The 18,889-nt window shown below is 48.6% G+C and overlaps 1 protein-coding gene across 1 annotated transcript; it reads right to left on the bottom strand.

Annotated features, from left to right (window-relative positions):
• Nucleotides 1-249: 249 nt before the first annotated feature.
• On the bottom strand, nt 250-16,573 carry PLAUR (plasminogen activator, urokinase receptor). The gene is made up of 7 exons (XM_042781265.1): nt 16,522-16,573; nt 14,776-14,886; nt 11,936-12,079; nt 5,202-5,354; nt 4,545-4,679; nt 1,799-1,945; nt 250-503 (listed from the first exon to the last, which is right to left on the bottom strand). The coding sequence occupies exons 1-7, from the start codon at nt 16,571-16,573 to the stop codon at nt 250-252; spliced, it is 996 nt and encodes a 331-aa protein (XP_042637199.1).
• Nucleotides 16,574-18,889: the final 2,316 nt, after the last annotated feature.

The following is an 18,889-nucleotide window of genomic DNA, read 5'->3' as shown; positions in this document are numbered from 1 at the left end:
TTTATTTATTAAATATAAAATATTTAATAATAAAAATATTAATAATAATGACAATCGGGGTAATAACAACAGCGGTCACAATATGAACAGTAACAAGATTCTCCCGCAGGCCCAGCTTTGATCCTCTGGTTCTCATGACCTGTGAGGTAGGCGTTCAGACAGCTGGGCCCTGAGGTCCTACAGCGAGTCTCCAGGCACTAAGGAAAGGGGGGACCACTGGATCCAGCCAGGGCAGGTGCGCTTTGGGGTTCAGGTCCAGAGGAGAGTGTCTCCCCACAGTCTTGCTGTCATAAGCAGGGTGAAGGTGAGGCTGAGGTGGGTGGGGCCGGGCTGAGGGGCTCCCCCTCTGCGGGGCTGGCGGTCTGTGGCTGGGTCGTTACAGCCACTTCCAGAACAGCACGAGACGTTGAGATGGGTCAGCCTGAAGGCTTCGGCCACTGGGAGTTCTTGGCACCAGGAGGGGGCAGCGCAGCCCCGCACTGTGTAGCTTGGGGCCCCCAGCCCTGAGGAAAGAGAGAACTGTGTGAGAGACTCAGCCTTTCCACGCCCCTCAGGGAGTCTCTGGAATCTCCCAGAAACTCCCAGGTCCTGAGCCTGGCCTGGAATGCTCACTGGGTGACACAGCACCTTGTGGGTGGGTGCCTTCTCACTACTCCCGCAGAAAGTGCAGCCCATAACAACGCTAAGACAAGGTGCCTTGTACACTCTCATTCTCTCACAAGTGGAGTTTTCCAGAAGCTACCAAACCAAACGAAATCCAGTGCCGGGGAGTGGATTCTGACTCACAGCGCCCCTAGAGGACAGAGTGGAACTGCTCCAGAAGGCTTCCAAGGCTGTCAATCTTTACAGAAGCAAAGCCCAAACCACACCCACTGCTGTGGAGTCGATTCTGACTCACAGCGCCCCTAGAGGACAGAGTGGAACTGCCCCACAGGGTTTCCAAGGCTGCAACTCTTTATAGAAGACGACTGCTTCATTTTTCTCCCGTGGAGCGACTGTGGGTTGGAACTGCCAACCTTTCCGTTAGCAGTCCAATGCTTTGACCACTGCACCACCAGAGCTCCTTCTAGAAACTATAGGACGTAAAAGAGATTGAATGCAGAAGTAGATGGGAGGAGCCAGAGGTCTTCTTAAGCAAGATGTTCGAGATTTGTGGAACAGTAAAACAATGCCACACTTCTCATTACATTTTTTTATTTCAGAAAATATTGTTATTTGAAATATATATATCTAGTTAGATAGAGGGAGCTTTGGTAGTGTAGTGCCTAAGCACTTGACTGCTAACCAGAAGGCTGGCAGTTCAAACCCACCAGCCACTCCTTGGAAGGAAGATGGGGCAATCTACTTCCGTAGTGATAGGGCCTCTGAAACCCAAGGAGGGGTCGCTATGAGTCGGGTCTGACTTGAGGGCATGTAACAACAACAACAACAGTTAGATTAGATACAACCCACATAAACAATGGTTTTCAAGAGTGTAAAGGAGTCTCCACACCAAAAAGTTTGGGAACCCCTGGAGCAGAGAACTATCCTAGGACGTCATAGAACGTGAGGTCCACAGGAAGTCCCACCCACCTACAGGAACGCTCACCTCCCGAGAAGCCCACATGACTATGGCAGAATGCCCATTTCCTAGTAGACAAGCCGTAACCCCTTACAATTTCCACTCTCCTGAGGGAAGTCCTACCTTTTCCACAGGAAGATCCACCTCCACGAAGCCCAGTTTAATTGGAAATCAACCCTTTGCAGAACCACCCCCACTTCCAATAAGTACCCTCTCCCAGCCTCCAGATGGCATTACCGTTAGAGCCTGTGGCTTCCAGACATTGAGTCATGGGTCCTCGGCAGGTGATGAGGGAAGTCTCGTCTGAGGAACATCCGTGGGTGCTGTTCCCCTCGCAGCTGTAACACTGGACGCCATTGGGTGGCAAGTTTTCAAGCTCTATGACTTTGGAGAAGGCAAGAGACACAGAGACAGTGAAATTAGCATGAAGCGCTTAAGGCAGACTCCCTCCTTTTTGTTAGTAACTTCCAGGTAATGCCAAGTACTACTTACGCCAAAACTAACCCACTGCCACCGAGCTGATAATCTCAAATTGATGGCTGTAAATCTTTACAGAAGCAGACTGCCTCATCTTTCTCCAGTGGAGCAGCTGGGGTGTTTGAACCACTGACCTTTTGGTTAGCAGCCAAAGGCCTTAGCCTAGGCACCAGAGCTGCTTAAGTATTGCCCAAAAACAAAACAAAACCAACTCATTGCCACTGAGTCAATTCTGACTCATAGTGAAACTCACTGGGTTCCCATGACTGTAAATCTTTATGGAAGCAGACCACCTCATCTCTCTCCTGTGGAGCACCTGGTGTGTTCAAACCACCAACCTTTTGGTTAGCAGCCAAACGCCTTAACCACATCATCAGAGTTCCTTAAGCATTGCTCAGGACTCCCCACTTCCTTCAAGCCTGAGCTGTCATGGGGCCACCTTGTGGTCAGGCATTGGAATGGCAATTTCTTTTGGAGAGTTAAGACTTAATGAGGAGGCCCGATGTTGCAGGGATCAAAGCTCTAGGCTGTTAATGGCGATGTCGGCAGTTCGAACCCACCATCCGCATGGCAGTCTGCTTCTGTAGAGATTACAGCCTAGAAGACCCTATGGGGCAATTCAACTCTCCTTTAGGGTCGCTTTGACTCAGAGTCTACTTGACAGCAACAGGTTTGGTTTGGTTTTCTAGGACTTGTGAGAGGACCCCCAACATCTCTCCACTCCATCTGATGTCCAATCCGACCCGATCAAATGCCAGCCACTGAGTATTCAGCCATGTCAGAGGAAACAGTCCCTGCCTTTGCTTGCAGTTTGGCGCTACACGGTCAAATACGTCAGCCAGTAGCCCAACTGTTTAAGCTGAAATTTAAACTTCTTGTTAGTTGTTGTCGAGTGGACTACAACTTATGGTGACCTCGTGTGCAACAGAGCAAAACACTGCCCAGGACTCCCACTTCCTTCAAGTCTTCATGACTGTCGTATGTTTGAGTTCACTGTTGTAGCCATTGTGTGTTGTTGTTGTTGTTATGTGCCGTTGAGTCGGACCCAACTCATAGCGACCCCTCCTTGGGTTTCTGAGGCAGTATCACTATGGAAGTAGATTGCCCAACCTTCCTTCTGAGGAGTGGCTGGTGGGTTTGAACCACCAGCCTTCTGGTTAGCAGTTAAGTGCCTTAGGCACTACGCCACCAGAGCTCCTCCTTCTAACCTAGGAGATTCATTTTCCAGAACCATATAGGACAATGTTCTGTTGTGATCCATAGCGTTTTTATTGGCTAAATTTTAGAACTAGATAGCCAGGCCTTTCTTCCTTGCCTTAATCTATCAAGCTCCCCTGAAACCTGTCTACCATGGGGGGTGACCTCACTGTTATTTGAGATAGCTTCCAGCATCCCAGCAAGACAGGCTACCATAGTCTGACAAACGAACAGAGATGAGTGGTAGACATTTAAACCAATTAGTGTTCAATAAAATTTAAAATTCAGTTCACATTTCAAGTGCTCAGTGACCACGTGTGACTAGTAGCTACCACACTGGACAGCGCAGATACGGAACCTCTGTATCACTGCAGAAAGTTCTATTGCAGTGTTGGTTTAGACAGAAGAGCATGAGAGAGCTAGAGTCTATTGGAGGGGAGGGACAGAGAAGTTCAATACAGTAAAGCTGAGACCTAATGGATGAGAAGCGGCTAGCCAGCTGAACTCGGGGGAGAGGTGTTCCAGGTGGAGACTACTGCATGTGCAAGGGCCATGAGGGAGGATGGTGTTTGACGGTTGTAGAAACGAAATGAAGATCATGAGTCAGACAGATGCCATCACATAGCCCATAGGAAGACTTTTGGATGTTATTCTCAGAGCAAGGGGGACGTCACTGAAGTGCTGATCTGAAAGTCACATGATCTGATTGATCTGGTTTTTGAAAAATCCCTGTGGGTGCTGTTTGAGCAGCAGTTCTTGAACAGCAGGCGGGTAAGCAGAGTAACCGACGGGTGCTGCTGCAACACTCTATGGGAGAGCTGATGGTGGCTTGCACCAGTGTGGTGGCTGTGGAGTGGGGCAGAGTGGGAGGACTGGTGACAGCTGGAGCAGGCAGAAAGCACAGGTCTTAGCAAAGGGTTGATAAACCAAAAAACCAGTAGCCGTCGAGTCGGTTCCTATGCGTGGCCACCCCACGTGCGTCAGAGCAGAACTGAGTTCCCTAGGGGTTTCAATGGCTGATTTTTTGGGAGCAGGTCACCAGGCCTTTCTTCCAGGTTGCCTCTGCGTGGACTCAAACTGCCAACCTTTCAGTTAGCAGCTGAGTGCTTAACTGTTTGAGCCACTCAGGGACTCCAAAGGATGGAGTATCTTTGAGTTCCTACAGAATCCTTCTTAGAGGAAGGTCTTGGTATGCCCATTTTTCAGAGGAGGTAGGATTCCCAGAGAAGAGAGGTGATTTGCCTGAGGGATTGTGCAGTGGTCTCCCCGTTCCCATCCCAGGCCTCACGTCAGGTCCCCTGCTCCTTACCTGGGCCTCCATTGCATTTGGTGGTGTTACAGCACTGCAGAAAGTGGAAGGTATGGTTGTTGTGGAAACCAGTGGGGCCTGGGCAGCCAGGGAGGTAGCCGCAGCCGCGGGTGTGGCGTTCATCCTCTAGACTGCCTATAGAGGGCAGACAGATTGGTCAGGGAGGATCTAAGGTTGGGTTTGGCCATCCCAGTAGTCAATCATTCATTCTCTGCTTTGGGGAAGCCACACATCTAGCCAATGACTACATTTCCCAGACTCCTTTGCAGCTAGGTAGGTCTTATGATTAAGTTCTGCCCAACTTACTTCTGTAAGTATTAGTGCTTTATGGGATTTCCAGAAAGGAGACCTTTTATTAAAAAGCTGTATCCTTTTGGCCCCTTCTTCTCCCTTTCCTTCTTCCTGGAACTCAGACATTAGGCCTGGAGCTCCAGCAGCCGTATTGGAACAGGAGGCAATTTTAAGAATGGAAGACATTTGGGTTCCTGGTGAGTGTGGAACTATTCTAACAGCTCTGGACTTCTTATCTGTGGACTTTTTTGTATATGAGAGCACTAAGCTTCTACCTTGTTTAGATTGCTGTTATGTGGAAGGTTGCTAAATGCAGCCTTAGGAAGGAGCTAAGTAGGAGAGAGGAGCTGCTGGGTTAGGGCTCACCTTCCAGGCTCTGGTGGGTTACCACCTCCAGGCACTGTTCTTCAGGGCTGCGGCATTGCAGGCTCTTGTCCCGGCCCCTCTCACAGCTCATGTCTGATGACGCACAGGAAGCACATTCGAGATAACGTCTTCGGGGGGAGCTGGGAGCCCGTCCTGGTTGGAGATAAGCAGGAAGGTGAGATTCCATATGGAGAGTCCTGGAGATCCTTTGAGTCCCCCAAAGACTCTTCTCAGCATCACTTCCTCCTTATCTCACCTTCAGCCAATCATCAACCCTTGCCCATTCTGCCTCTCACATTTGCCTGGAATCCATCCCCTCCTTTCTAGCCCCATGGCCACATCCAACCCAGACCTCCTCTCGGTTTCCACTTTTGCCCCTGCCCCCAGTGCATCCCCACATGGCCCTGAAGAATGCGTCTAACACCCAGATCTGACCCTTTCTTTCCTCTACTCAAAATCCGTTTATGGCTCCCTGTTGCTCTTAGAATAAAATCCAAACTCAGTGTGGTATTCAAGGCCTATCAGAGACTGAGTCTGGGCCACCTATTCTCACCTCTCACCACTGTTCCTTCAGACTCTCCATTCCACATTGACTTCCCACCAAGAAACCAAACCCATTGCCACTGAGTTGGTTCTAACTCATGGTGGTTCCATATGTTACAGACTAGGAATTCTCCTTAGGGTTTTCTTGGCTGTAATCTACAGGAGCAGATTGCCAGGCTTTGTTCCATGGTACCATTGGGTGGGGTCAAACCAACAACCTTTAGGTTAATAGTTCGGCACCAACTTTGTGCCTCCCTGGAACCCTTGACTTCCCGCTGTCCCAGAACACACATGCTGATTTGTATCCAGATCTTTGTGTATGTTGTTGTCTTTGCTTAGAACATCTTTCCCTAACTTCTACTCATTCTTTAAGGTGTCATCTCCAATTTTACCTCCTCCACCAAGTCTTCCTTAACCTCCCAGGCTAGGTTGGGTATCTCCTCTGGGCTCCCACAACCCCTTGGACTCCCCCATCGCAGCTCTGCCCACTCTGGGTCTTCACTGGGTGACAGATCTGTTTCCACCATTGGACTGTGAGCCCTGGGAGGGCAGGACTAGGGCTGCCTCAACACCACACAGCATAGGCTCAAGCCAAGAGAAGATATACAATAGGCATTTGTTGAATGAATGAGTGGACAAGTGTTTAAAACCCTTTTAATGCTCCTGTGGTAGCCAGACTCTAAGATGGCCTCCAATGATCCCTACCTTCTGGTATTCAGCCCTTGTGTAGTTTCTTCCCACAAAGAATAGGGCTGGCCTGTGTAACCAATAGGGCATGGCAGAAATGACCATGTGTGACTGCTGTAGCTGGATTGTAAAGGCATTGTAACTTCTACCTGGCTCTCTTGTGGATTGCTTAGTTTGGGGGAAGCCAGGTGCCATGTTGTAAGAGTACTCAAGCAGCTCTATGGCAAGGTCTATATGGTGAGGAACCGATGCCTTTGCTCAAGGCATGGGAGTGAATCAGCCATGTGAGTGGAGGTACCTTGGGCGTCTTCCGTTGAGTGCAGCCCTGGCTGACATCCTGACTACAACCTCAGGAAAGATCCACCTAGCCAAAACCACCTAGCTAAGGAAGCCTCTCCCGGATTCTTGACCTTTAGAAATGCTGTGAAATAATAAATGCTTATTTTTATTTGAAGTTTTGGGACAATCTGTAATGCAGCAATCAATAACTAACACACTACTTAATTGTCTCAGGGATCAAGGCGTCACTTTGTCGATCCTTGACAACTTTGTCTCTCACTGGATCAGTTATTCTTCCCTGTAAACACCTTTCCTCTGCTCACGCCTTTGCTCACATCATTTTGCACGTCTGGCATGTCCTCCCCTTCCTGACTCCAGATGTCCAATTTGAGTTTGGGCCAGGTCTTAGGGAAGTGGGAAGGCCTGCCTCAGCCAAAGTTCTCAACTGGCATGCCAGGAGCCATAATCAGGTCACTCTTTTCCATCCAAAGCTTAATTCTCCCTTCAAAGAAAACTACAAGGCCAATACCCTTGTCTTCTCCTGTGAACTTCCTTGAAAATGAAAACATGACTTGCCAACGCTACCAAAATAGCAAACTCACATGACCTATGGGTCTCCTTTGTGAGTTCTTCTCTTGTTGTCCTGATAAATGCCAGTGATCATTAAGGTCCTGCCTTGGCCTCTTTTTATTTCTCATAGTATATATTCTCTCCCTTGAGGGTGTTATCCTTTGATGTGGCTTCATTTCCACCAAATGCTGGTCAGTCACAAATCTCTCTGCAGTCCCAGCTCTCTCTGAGCTTCAGACCTGTACACCCAACCACCTCCTGGATGTCCCTTGACTGTCTCTCAAACATCCGAATATCGACATTCCCCAAACAAAAATCTCCACCTTCTCCTCAGACCTGCTCTTTCTTCTGAGTTCGCCATCTCTCAGGTGGGCCTATCTAGTCCCTCAGGGCAGAAGCTAGGCAGTCCTCCACATCTATGCATCAATCTGGCCACATTTACTGACCTGTCTTCTACTTCTTTAAATCCTTTGGTTCTGCTGTTTCTAATATGGTATTAAGTATGCCTGTTGAGTTCTTCATTTCAGCCATTGTTCTATATTTTCTGTTGGACTCTTTTAAAAACTGGGCTCCAGATCTGTGCTATAATTTACCCTTTCCTCTACTTGCCTGAACACATTAATCATAGCCAGTTTCCTGTTTGATGACTTCAATATCTGAATTATTACAAGTCGCTTTCTATTATTTGGTTTATTTCTTGGTTTCCAGTCAACTGGTCCTTCCTGTTTTTCTTCAGCATACCTTGTAAATTTTGATTAGATGCCAAACATTATAGATGAAAATTTTAAAGGCTTTAAATGATGTTGTCTTCTCCAAAGAGAGTTAGGTTTTCTTACTGTCAAGGGTTGGCTATTGGCTTTTTAAGGAGCCCTGGTGGTGCAACGGTTAAGCACTGGGCTAGCAAGTGAAAGGTTGGTGGTTTGAACCCACCCACTGGCTCTGTGGGAAAAAGAATGGGGGATCTGCTCCTGTGAATATTGCAACCTAAAACAAAACCATATGGGGCAGTTCTCTATCTCATGGGGTCACGATGAGTTGAAATTGATTTGATGGGACACAACAAGGCCTTTTTGTTGTTAGGTGCCGTTGAGTTCGTTCTGACTCATAGGGACCCTATGAACAACAGAATGAAATACTGCCTGGTCGTGCGCCATCTTCACAATCATAGCCATTATTGTTGTGTTTTGTTATGTGCCGTCGAGTTGGACCCAACTCATAGTGACCCCTCCCTGGCCTTCCCAGGCAGTATCTCTATGCCGAGACCAACCTTCCTTCCGAGGAGTGGCTGGTGGGTTTGAACCACCAGCCTTCTGGTTAGCAGTCGAGTGCCTTAGGCACTACACCACCAGAGCTCCTAATCAAGCCATGCTTGAGCTCCTTGTCACTGCCACTGTGTCAATCCACCTCACTGAAGGTTTTGCCTTTTTTGCTGACTCTCCCCTTTTCCAAGCATGATATCCTTCTCCAGGGACTGGTCCCTTCTGACAACATGACCAAAGTATGAGAGCTGAAGTCTGGCCATTCTCATTTCTAAGGAGTATTCCTGTTGTACTTCTTCCAGGACAGATTTGTTTGTTTTTCTGGCAGTCCACGGTATATTCAATATTCTTTGCTAACACCACAGTTCAGATGCATCAATTTTGTGGTCTTCCTTACTCTTTTTCCAGCTTTCACATGCATATGAGGCTACTGAAAATATCAGGCACACCTTAGTCTTTAAAGTGACACCTTTACTTTTTAACACTGTAAAGAGGTCTTTTGCAGCAGATTTGCCTAATGCAGTATATCATTTGATTTCTTGACTGCTGCTTCTATGGGTGTTGATTGTGGATCCAAGTGAAATGAAATCCTTGACAACTTCATCTTTTCTCTGTTTATCATGATGTGGCTTATTGGTCCAGTTAGGTTTTTGTTTTCTTTATACTGAGGTATGACCCATACTAAAGGCTGTAGTCTTTGATCTCCATCAGTAAGTGCTTCAGGTCTTCAGTTTAAGCAACCAAGGTTGTGTCATCTGCACATCACAGGTTGTTAATGAGTCTTCCCCCAATCCTGATGCCATGTTCTTCTTTATATAGTCTAGCTTCTTGGATCATTTGCTCAGCATACAGATAGAATAAGCATGGTGAAAGGATGCAGCCCTAACATACACCTTTTCTGATTTTAAACATGTGGTATCCCCTTGTGAAGGGTCAGTGAGAAAGGGGAAGTCCCTCTATGAGATGGATTGATACAGTGGCTGCAATGATGGGCTCAGGTATAGCAAGGATTGTGAGGCTGTCACAGGACCAGGCAGCGTTTCCTTTTGTGGTACACAGGGTAGCTATGAGTCAGAGCATACGCGATGGCACCTAACAACAACAGCAACAACAACAGGATCCCCTTGTTCAATATCCCCTTCACCAGTTATCAGGCTTATCAGTTATTAAACTACTAATTGACAGTCACTGCTCTGAGCTCCCTGGTGGAAGCTAACCATTTGCAACTCTCCCCTACAACCCTCAAGTGTCCAAGATCTATCAGCTAAAGGGTTAACACCAGGCCCAGCAGGGGGTCTCCAGGAGTCCTTCCTGATTGGTCAGTGGCCCATTGGTCAGGAGGCACTGGTAAATGTTGTTCAATATTTTGAATGTCATCTTTGACTGGAAGAATTACTAAGCTCCTTGAACTAAGAGAGGAAGAAGCCAGCATCCTCTCTCTTGTCACTTCCTGGACACTAAACATCTGATCCAGTCTCTATCAGCAGATTAAAGTTTGTGGTCAGGATGGATGAAATCAGACAGAAACAGGATGAGGGAGAAGCAAGAAACCACCAGCACAAACACTAGTGCCTTCCTTGTTCACTGACGTCACTACGGCCAGACCAGCCTCATCTGATTTCCTTCCTCACCAGAGCCAGAAGGAGAAATAGCTTCTTGGCTGTTCAACGTGGGCCCACCCTTCCTCTTTGGTGGGAATCCGGGGGCTCTGACCCTCTCTAAGTCTTCTCTAGCATCCCTGGGTAGCACAACTAGTTAAGCATTTGACTACTAGCCAAAAGGTTGGAGGTTTGAACCCACCCAGAGATGCCTCAGCAGACAGGCCTGGTGATCTGCATCCAACACACAGGTCGCCATGAGTCAAAATCAACTAGATGGTAACTAACAACAACAACTGACACAACAAGAAAAGTCTTTTTCTTAAGCTGTCTCCAGCCTAAAGCCATGACATCTAGATGTTTCTTCACATTTTTTGTAAGTTGTGGTAAAAATATACATAAAACATTTGAATTTGACAAGTCGACCATTTTTTGACATGTTTAATTTAGTGACATTGATGACATCCACCACATCATCTCTACCCTCTGCCAACTTATCCTCCACCATTAAAGTAAACCCAGTGCTCCCCGAGCACTAAGTCCTGCTTTCCTCCTTCTCCCACCTCAGGACCCATTCATTCATAAGCGATGGTTTCTGTATATTTGCCCATCTCACATAAATGAGACCATATAGTATTTGTCCTTTTGTGTTCACATCTCTTCTCACTGTCCAAACCAAGGACCAGCAGCTTTCTCAGCCCACCTCAACCCATCCGATCCCCTCCTCTTTTAACTGACATTAAGAACTGTGAGTCTCTGCTTTTATCTTGGTTTCTCAGTATCTACTGCTTGGACCATCTCCTATCCCCATGGAAAAGTCAGATAGCAAAACGTCAGTGAGACATCTCATCGACCTAGTGAGCAGGTGTGTGCATATGTGTGAGTGTCTAATGGCAGCTGGTGCATTTTATATATGAATCCCAAAGCCAAACCCATTGCTGCCCAGTTGAATCCTATTCCTAGTGACCCTATGGGGCAGAGTAGAACTATCCCATTGGGTTTCCAAGGCTGTAAATCTTTACGGAAGGAAAGCTCAAACCAAACCCAGTGCCATGGAATCGATTGCAACTCACAGCGCCCCTAGAGGATAGAAGTAGAACTGCCCCAGAACATTTCCAAAGCTGTAAACCTATAGAAAGCAAATTGCCAAAACATTCCCCCAAGGAACAACTGGTGGGTTCGAACCACTGACCTTGTACTTAGCAGCCAATTGCTTAACCGCTATGCCACCAGAGCTCCTTTGTCTTATATACAACCACAATAAATACAGACACATGCAGGATGGGGATAGGGTTAGGGATGGGTAAGGCTGGGGAAGAGTATGTAGTTAGAGGTGGGCTTAGGGCAGTTTGAGATGAGTATAGGTTGATTAGTGGATGGGATTAGGGGTGTGTTTGGAATAGGATGGGTTTGAATAGGAGACCACGCTCGGGCAAAATGAAGGTGGAGGTGAGACTGGGTTGGGGATGGAGATAAGGTTGGGGATAGAGTCAAGAATGAGTTAGAGGCAAGACTGGGTTGGGGAAAGGAAAAGAGATGGAGGTAGGTTTGAGAATGAGTTGGAGATGAGACTGAGCTGAGGTTGGGGATGAGGACAGGGTTGGGAATGAGATGGGGAGAGGACTGAGCTAGAGGTGGGTTTGGGCATATGTATGGGGCAAGAATAGGTTTGAATCGGGGTTGGCACTGCAGTAAGGCAGGGAGTGGGGTGGAATCGGGACAGGATTGAGATGACAGAGCAGTTGAGTTGGGGTTGGGGAGGGTTGGGGTGAGGGATGGTGAGGGTTGCCCTACTCACGAGCATTGGGCTGGTTGCACAAGTCTGAATCACACACGGTCTCTGTGAGGGTGATGATCTGTGACCCTGTTCGGTAGCTCATGGTTCTGGTGGTCTTCTCTGGGTGGGCACATCCTTTCTCCACCACCTCCAGCTCTTCACCATCTGTGAGGAATATATCCTTGTCACCCCAGAGCCTCCCCTGGGCCCAACGAGCCCCTGACAATCCGCAGGCTAATCTCTGTTAGGCCTCTCCTCTTGTTTGGGTACAATCCTGTCTCTTTTTATAAAAAAAAATTATTGTGATTTGGATGATAGTTTACAGAGCAAATTCATTTTCTATACAGCAGTTCATACACATTTTGTTTCCTAACATTGACTCCAATCCCAATAGCTCTCTTCCCACATCCGCCCTGTGGTTACCTCTTCCCTGTGTAGTTTCCTAAGCCTTACTGCCCCCTGAGCAATCTCTCTATGCAAACACTGCCCTTCTATTCTCCATGATTGATCGCTCCAAGGAGCATACCTACCTGGTTTAAATGTTCACCCCATATGCTTGTTTATTGTTTGGCTGGCAGCCACAGGAGTGAGTTCAGTTCCAGACCTGAAGGGTAACTAGAGGCCATAGTCTCAGGGGTCTTACCAGTCTCTACCAGACCAGTAAGTGTGGTCTTTTTAATGATTTTGAATTTTGTTCCACACTGTTTTCCCACTCTATCCACCCTGCACTGATCCCCTTCTGAGTGGTTGACAGTGGTAGCCGGGACAATTCTGTCTTTTGCAGAGTTACCCACCCCCCCGACCCCCATGCATGGGGACCTACGCCCCGTCAGGGACAACAGTGTCACTGGGACCTTCTGGATCCATGTACTCCCCTAGTTTCCCGAGCTCAGCAGGGATATGTTTCCAATAGGAATTGTTAAAGGGAAATACTTCAAACTTCAAATGGGAGCTCTGGTGGCATAGTGCCTAAGGCGTTTGACTGCTAACCAGAAGAGCCACTCCTCGGAAGGAAGATTGGGCAACCTACTTTCGTAGAGATACTGCCTCAGAAACCCAAGGAGGGGTTGCTATAAGTCAAATCAACTCTACGGCAGTGAGTTTTGTTTGGTTTTTGGTACTTCAAATGTACCAAAAAGCATAAGGCAAAGATATAATAAATTCTTACGTATTCATCACCTAACTTCGTAACATATTAGCATTATGATATTTCAGATATTTTAAAAAAAGACATAGTGACAGTTAAAACTATTTATTCCTCCCAAATCCTGTTCAGAGGCAACCATCGGGTGAGTCTTACTCTACTATGCAGAACAACATATGCTATGGTTGTACATGTTTCCAACTTTATGGAAAAAGGTATCATATATACATATATTTCCTCTCAACTGTATTCCTGAAATGTATCCACGCTGGCACATGCAGGGCTCTCGCTCCTTCTTTTAGAAATTACTGCATAAGGAAGAGTGAAGAAAATCAAAGACCTATAGAGGTAGTTAGTCCAAAGGACTAACGGACCATGAGAACCTGAGCCTATATGACCCTGAGAGCAAAAGAACTAGATGGTACCCAGCTACCAATGCCAATTACTCCGATTTTGAAAAGGATCAAAATTGATCAATCATGGGAGAACAGAAGGGCAGTGTTTGCACAAAAAGAGCTCAGGGGGCAGGAATGTATAGAAAAGGACACAGGGAAGAGGTAACTACAGGAAGGAAGTAGGAAGAGAGCTGTTACGTTATGGGGAGTTGCAATCAATGTCACAAAACAAAATGTGTATGAAATGCTGTAATGAGTTTGCTCTGTAAACTTTCACCCAGATCACACACACACACACACACACACAGAAACAAAATTGGAGATAGATCCTGGATAGAGTGGGAAAAAAATGTGGAACACAACTCAAAATCATAAAAAAGACCACACTTACTGGTCTGTTAGAGAATGGTGAAACCCCTGAGACTATGGCCCCAAGTCACCCTTCTGGCCTGGAATTGAACTCACTCCCGTGGCTTAACTCTCAGCCTAACAATAGACAGGCCTATGAGCTGAACACCTACACCAGGGAGATGCACTCCTTAGAACAATCAACCATGGGAATTTTTTAAATTAAAAAATAAATAAATTACTGCATAAACCAGAAAACCAAACTCATTGCCATTGAGGGAATTCCAATGGCGACCCATGTGTTACAGAGTAGAACTGCTCCAAAGGGTTTTCTTGGCTGTAATCTTATGGAGGCAGGTTGCCAGACCTTTCTTCCACTGTGCCGCTGGGGAGGTTTGAACCTCCAACCTTTTGGTTAGTCGTCAAGCACGGTTTGAACCACCCAGGGACCTTAAAATACTGGATAGTTTTCTATTACACGATAATGCCACAGTATTTCTCTTCTGCTGCTGATGGACTTTCTAGAGTGTGTATCCAAGTTTCCCAACATTCCCAAGAATCTTGCTAAGAACATTCCCATACAGGCGTCCCTGCGCACACGTGGGTAAGGTTCTTTGCAGTTTCTCTATTCCTAGGAGCTGAACTAGGAGCTCTGGTAGCATAGTGCCTAAGGCACCTGACTGCTAACCAGAAGTCTGGCGGTTCAAACCTACCAGCCACTCCTCGGAAGGAAGGTTGGGCAATCTACTTCCGTAGTGATACTGCCTCGGAAACCCAAGGAGGGGTCGCTATGAGTCAGGTCTGACTTGATGGCACATAACAACATAACAACAGGAGCTGGCTGTTGGGTATGCCAGTCTTCATCTGGATATTGTCAATATGCTCTGAGCTGTGGATCCATCACCCCCCTACCAGTCGGGCCTGCGCTCAGCATCCTCGCCAACCCGGGCTCGCGCTGTAGCGGGGACGCTCACCTTCCCAAATGTTCATCACCGTGGTTCTGCAGAGGTCCTGGCCGAGGGCGCACTCGCCCACTTGGCAAAGCCCGCTGGTCTTACACACCATGCACTGCAGGCCCCAGCAGACTGCAGGGGGCGGAGGAAGAAGAAGGAGACGAGGCTGTTACAAATTCCGTACAGGGATCCCCGTCTTGCCCCCACGCCCAGATGCCAGGACCCGGTCTCCCGGGCTAGTCCGCGCAGGTTCGCGCTTCGCATTCTGCGCTCCAACTCCCGGCTGCAGTTCCATCTCTAGGCCAACGTTCTATCTCCGCCCACCAGTGCGCGCCTGAAGTCCTGCCCGCGCTTGGTTTTTCCCTAATTTTGTCCAGTCGGGGTCTGGCCTGAATCCGAGCCCCGCCCTGTCTGTGGGTCGGCTTCCACACCCCGCCAGCTCTCCTACGGGCGTTCTAGGCTCACCCCACCTCATCTTCACGTTCTACCCCGGCTCCCCCCAATTCTAACATAATTATCCCCACCCACTACAGCCCTGGTTCTGCTGTCTTCATTATTAGGTCCCCTCTAGGAGCTCTGGTGGCGCAGTGCCTAAGGCATTTGACTGCTTAACCAACAGGCTGTCGGTTCGAACCCACCAGCCACTCCTGGGAAGGAAGATTAGGCAATCTACTTCCGTTTTAAGTGAGTCGATTCAGACTCATAGCGGACAGAGGAGACGTGTCCCATAAAGTTTTGTAGGCTGTCATTTTTATGGGGGTTGGAACTGCCAACTTTTCGGTTAGCAGCAAACGCCAGAGCCAGGGTCAAGCCCCGCCCCTAGGCGATCTCCCCTTCCATCGGTCCTCCAAGTCCTAGCCCCGCCCCCAGCCCCGCCCCACGTTCTAACCCCACCCACTACCTTCTCCCAACTGGTCTTTGCAGCGGGAGCCCCGCCTCAACTCCCGCCTGGACCGCGGGACCTCAGCGGGCGTCTCCTCCCAGCAGCGAGCTGCGCGCCCTCACCGGTTACGCATTCCCGGCCTCCCGCGGCCAGGAGAGCTTTCCCGGTTAATCATCTCCTACCGCTCCCCCCCCAGGCCGGCCTGCCCCACCCTGACTCAGTTCCTTCTCCATTTCCTTTCGTTTCTCAATCGGGTCCCCCACATTTTCCGGGGGAAGCAGGTGAGAAGGTCACTTTGGCAAAGGGTGGTGAAAGGTCCTTGAGGGTCAAGGCCTGGGTCCTGCCTCTCTCCGGATTTTCTGTAAATTGAGGTGCGATCCTCGGTCTCTCTTGGGGGTGGCCCGGCAGAGATGAGAGCGCTGGGGCTCCGCTGAGGGATCAGAATCCCACTTATTCAAGGACTGGCTGTGTGACCTCGGGCCAGTTCCTTAACCTCTCTGTACCGCAGTTCCTCCTCTAGGAAACGGAGTTCATCTTAGTCCCTCCCGCTCAATTTGAAAGTGCAAGGAGACTGGCATAAAAAAAGAGAGCTCTCGCTAAACGGTGGCTGTTGTTAAATGCCTTCGCGCATCCAGCTCTTTCCTGAGCAGCTACTGTTGCCAGGCACTGTGGCGTGTGGGGCAGCAGAGAGCATGATAATTATTATAATCTGGGTGGGGGGCTGGGGACTTAGTCCCTCTCCCCAGTCCTTCAGACCCGGTTCGCGGCACAGGAGTCCAGACGCCCAGTTCTACCTGGGATGCAGCTGTGAGTCGTATCCGGAGACCCCCTCCGCCCCAATCAGACCCGGTTCCCAGCGCAGGCGTCCGGGCGCCCAGTCCTACCTGGGATGCTGATGTAAAGCAGTAACAGCGGCGGCAGCAGCGGACGGCCCATAGCTGGCAGGCGGCTCCTGTATGCGGCCGCCCAGCATCACTCCTTTCTGTCTGGCCCCCAGGAAGGCGACAGTTTTGTGGCCTCGGGCGCTCCTCCCAGAAGTTGGCGAGTCAGCGCCACAAGTGTAGGCACCGCCCCCTCCACCCCCAGAGTCCCCCGCCCCCCCTGCCAAACTTCCCTCCCCGGGGTGCGGCCAGCAGAGGGGCTGGCTCTACCCTGACTCATGTGGCCGGTGGTCACAGTCCACCCCAGATTGCCTGGAAGCAAATCCCAGCTCTGTCTCTTCCTGCTGTGGGACCTCGTGCCAGGGAATGAGGACAGACATTTCTCCCAGCCGGAAATCTGAATGCAGACTGTTAAAGATTTTTGTTAAGAGGGATCATCATATTGTGGGAGAGTGTTCTTATTTAGAGAAGTACGCTACCTAGTGTGTAAGGCACTTGACTGGTAACCAGAAGGCTGGCGGTTCAAACCCCCCAGCCACTCCTCAGAAGGAAGATGGGGCAATCTACTTCCATAGTGATACTGCCTCGGCAACCCAAGGAGGGGACGCTATGAGTCGGGCCGACTTGGCGACACATAACAAGCTGAAGTATTGGGAAATGAAATAACACAATGTCTATAATTTACCTTAAAATACTTCAGGAAAAAAAATAGCGCGAGCCAGCGAGAGAGAGAGAGAGAGAGAGAGAGAGAGAGAGAGAGAGAGAGCACGAAAGAAAGAAAGAGAGGGGTTGCTGTTGGGAAAATGGTTTATGACTACATGTGAAAATGTTCTTTTTAATAGCTGCCCACTGAAGTATTTAGGGGCAAATGTAATTGATGGTATACAAAAATAAAATAAAACAACAACAAACAAGAACCAAACTCATTGCATTGGATTGAATTCCCACTCCCAGAGCCCTGGTGGTACAATCATTAAAGGCCTCAGTGGCTGCTAACTGATGGGCAGTTCGAACCCACCAGTGCAGAGAAGGAAGTGGTATGAGATACATGGGAGAAAGATGTGGTCATCGGCTTCCATAAAGATTTACAGCCTGGGAAACTCCCTGTGGGGCAGTTTTCCTCTGAACATTTGGGTCTCTGTGAGAATGAATTGGTGCGTACATTTACTTAAAAATCCTGCGGAAGAAAAATAAAGGCAAATGGGAACATTGATATCAATTGTATCAAGAAAGCAGCATATGGAGGCTCGTTAGGCTGATCTCTCTCCTCGTGTGTTTTGGACAATATTCGTAAAAAGTTAAAAAAAGTAAAGTAAAAGATTATTGTCTCCATGTCTTGGGATGTTTCAGACCCAACAGGTCAATTTAAGAGTGGTGAGATGGTGAACCAGTCTCCAGCCCTCCTCCCCACAAATGACTGTGGTCAAGTGGATTCTGACTCACAGTGACCCCCTTCGGGTTCCTGAGGCGGTAAATCTTTTTTTTTAATTTTTTTATTATTATTATTATTTTTATTGTGATTTGGGTGAAAGTTTACAGAGCAAATTCACTTTCCATACAGCAGCTCTCTCGCTCTCACACACACACACACACACACACACACACACACGTTGTCTCACAACATTGACTACAATTTCCCACAATGCAACAGCTCCCCTCCCACTTTCTCCCAATAGTTACCTCTTCTCTGTGTCCATCCCTCCATGCACTCCTGCCCCCTGAGCTGTCTCCGGGTGCATAAGCAGCCCATTTTTCTCCCATGATTGATCTCTCCAAGGAGTGTATCTACCTCAAGTACATGTTCAACTCATATGCCTGTCTATCGTTGGCTGGAAGCCACAGGCATGGGTTCAATTCTAGAGCTGAAGGGTAGCTAGGGGTCACAGTCTCAGTGGTTCCACCAGGCTCTATTGGACCAGTGAGGCGGTAAATCTTTATAGAAGTAGATTGCCCAATCTTCCTTCTGTGGAGTGACTGGTGGGTTTGAACCGCCAACCTTCTGGTTAGCAGGCAAATGCCTTAGGCACTGCACCACCAGAGCTCCCTTTAACAATGATTTACTCAGGACCCACTGTGTGCCCAGCAGTGGTCCAGGAGCTGGGAACAAAGCAAAGTCCCTGCCTCTGGCCCTGACGGTGGTGTGGGGACCAGCCGTGTCCTCTGATGGATGGGCATCAGCCAGCAATAAGTCAAATGGAGAAAAACCAAGTGGGCAGAGGAGGGTACAAAGGGGTGTGAGTGAGGCCTGCACCGCTGGGTGGTGGGAAGGGCTCTTCCGAGTAGGTGGCATCTGAGCTGAGGCTGAATGCAGCTATGAGGAATAAGGAAGTTGGGCAGATCTGCTCAGGAAGAGGTCCCAGTGGGAGGCAGC

This window comes from Orycteropus afer, unplaced genomic scaffold (genome assembly GCF_000298275.1).
Source record: "Orycteropus afer afer isolate SDZICR_OR568_19922 unplaced genomic scaffold, OryAfe1.0 scaffold00099, whole genome shotgun sequence".
Lineage (NCBI taxonomy): Eukaryota > Metazoa > Chordata > Mammalia > Tubulidentata > Orycteropodidae > Orycteropus > Orycteropus afer.
The sequence above is the reverse complement of the archived record's forward strand: the minus strand, read 5'-3'. Positions and strand labels throughout refer to the sequence as shown.

Bases quoted from the DNA above. Each gene is read 5' to 3' on its own strand.
- PLAUR (XM_042781265.1), bottom strand. From the start codon at position 16,573: ATGGGCCGTCCGCTGCTGCCGCCGCTGTTACTGCTTTACATCAGCATC. The intron at 14,887-16,521 runs GTAGGACTGGGC...CGCCCCCTGCAG, and splicing joins GCTTTACATCAGCATCCCAG to TCTGCTGGGGCCTGCAGTGC. The intron at 12,080-14,775 runs GTGAGCGTCCCC...TATTCCTCACAG, and splicing joins GGTGATGAACATTTGGGAAG to ATGGTGAAGAGCTGGAGGTG.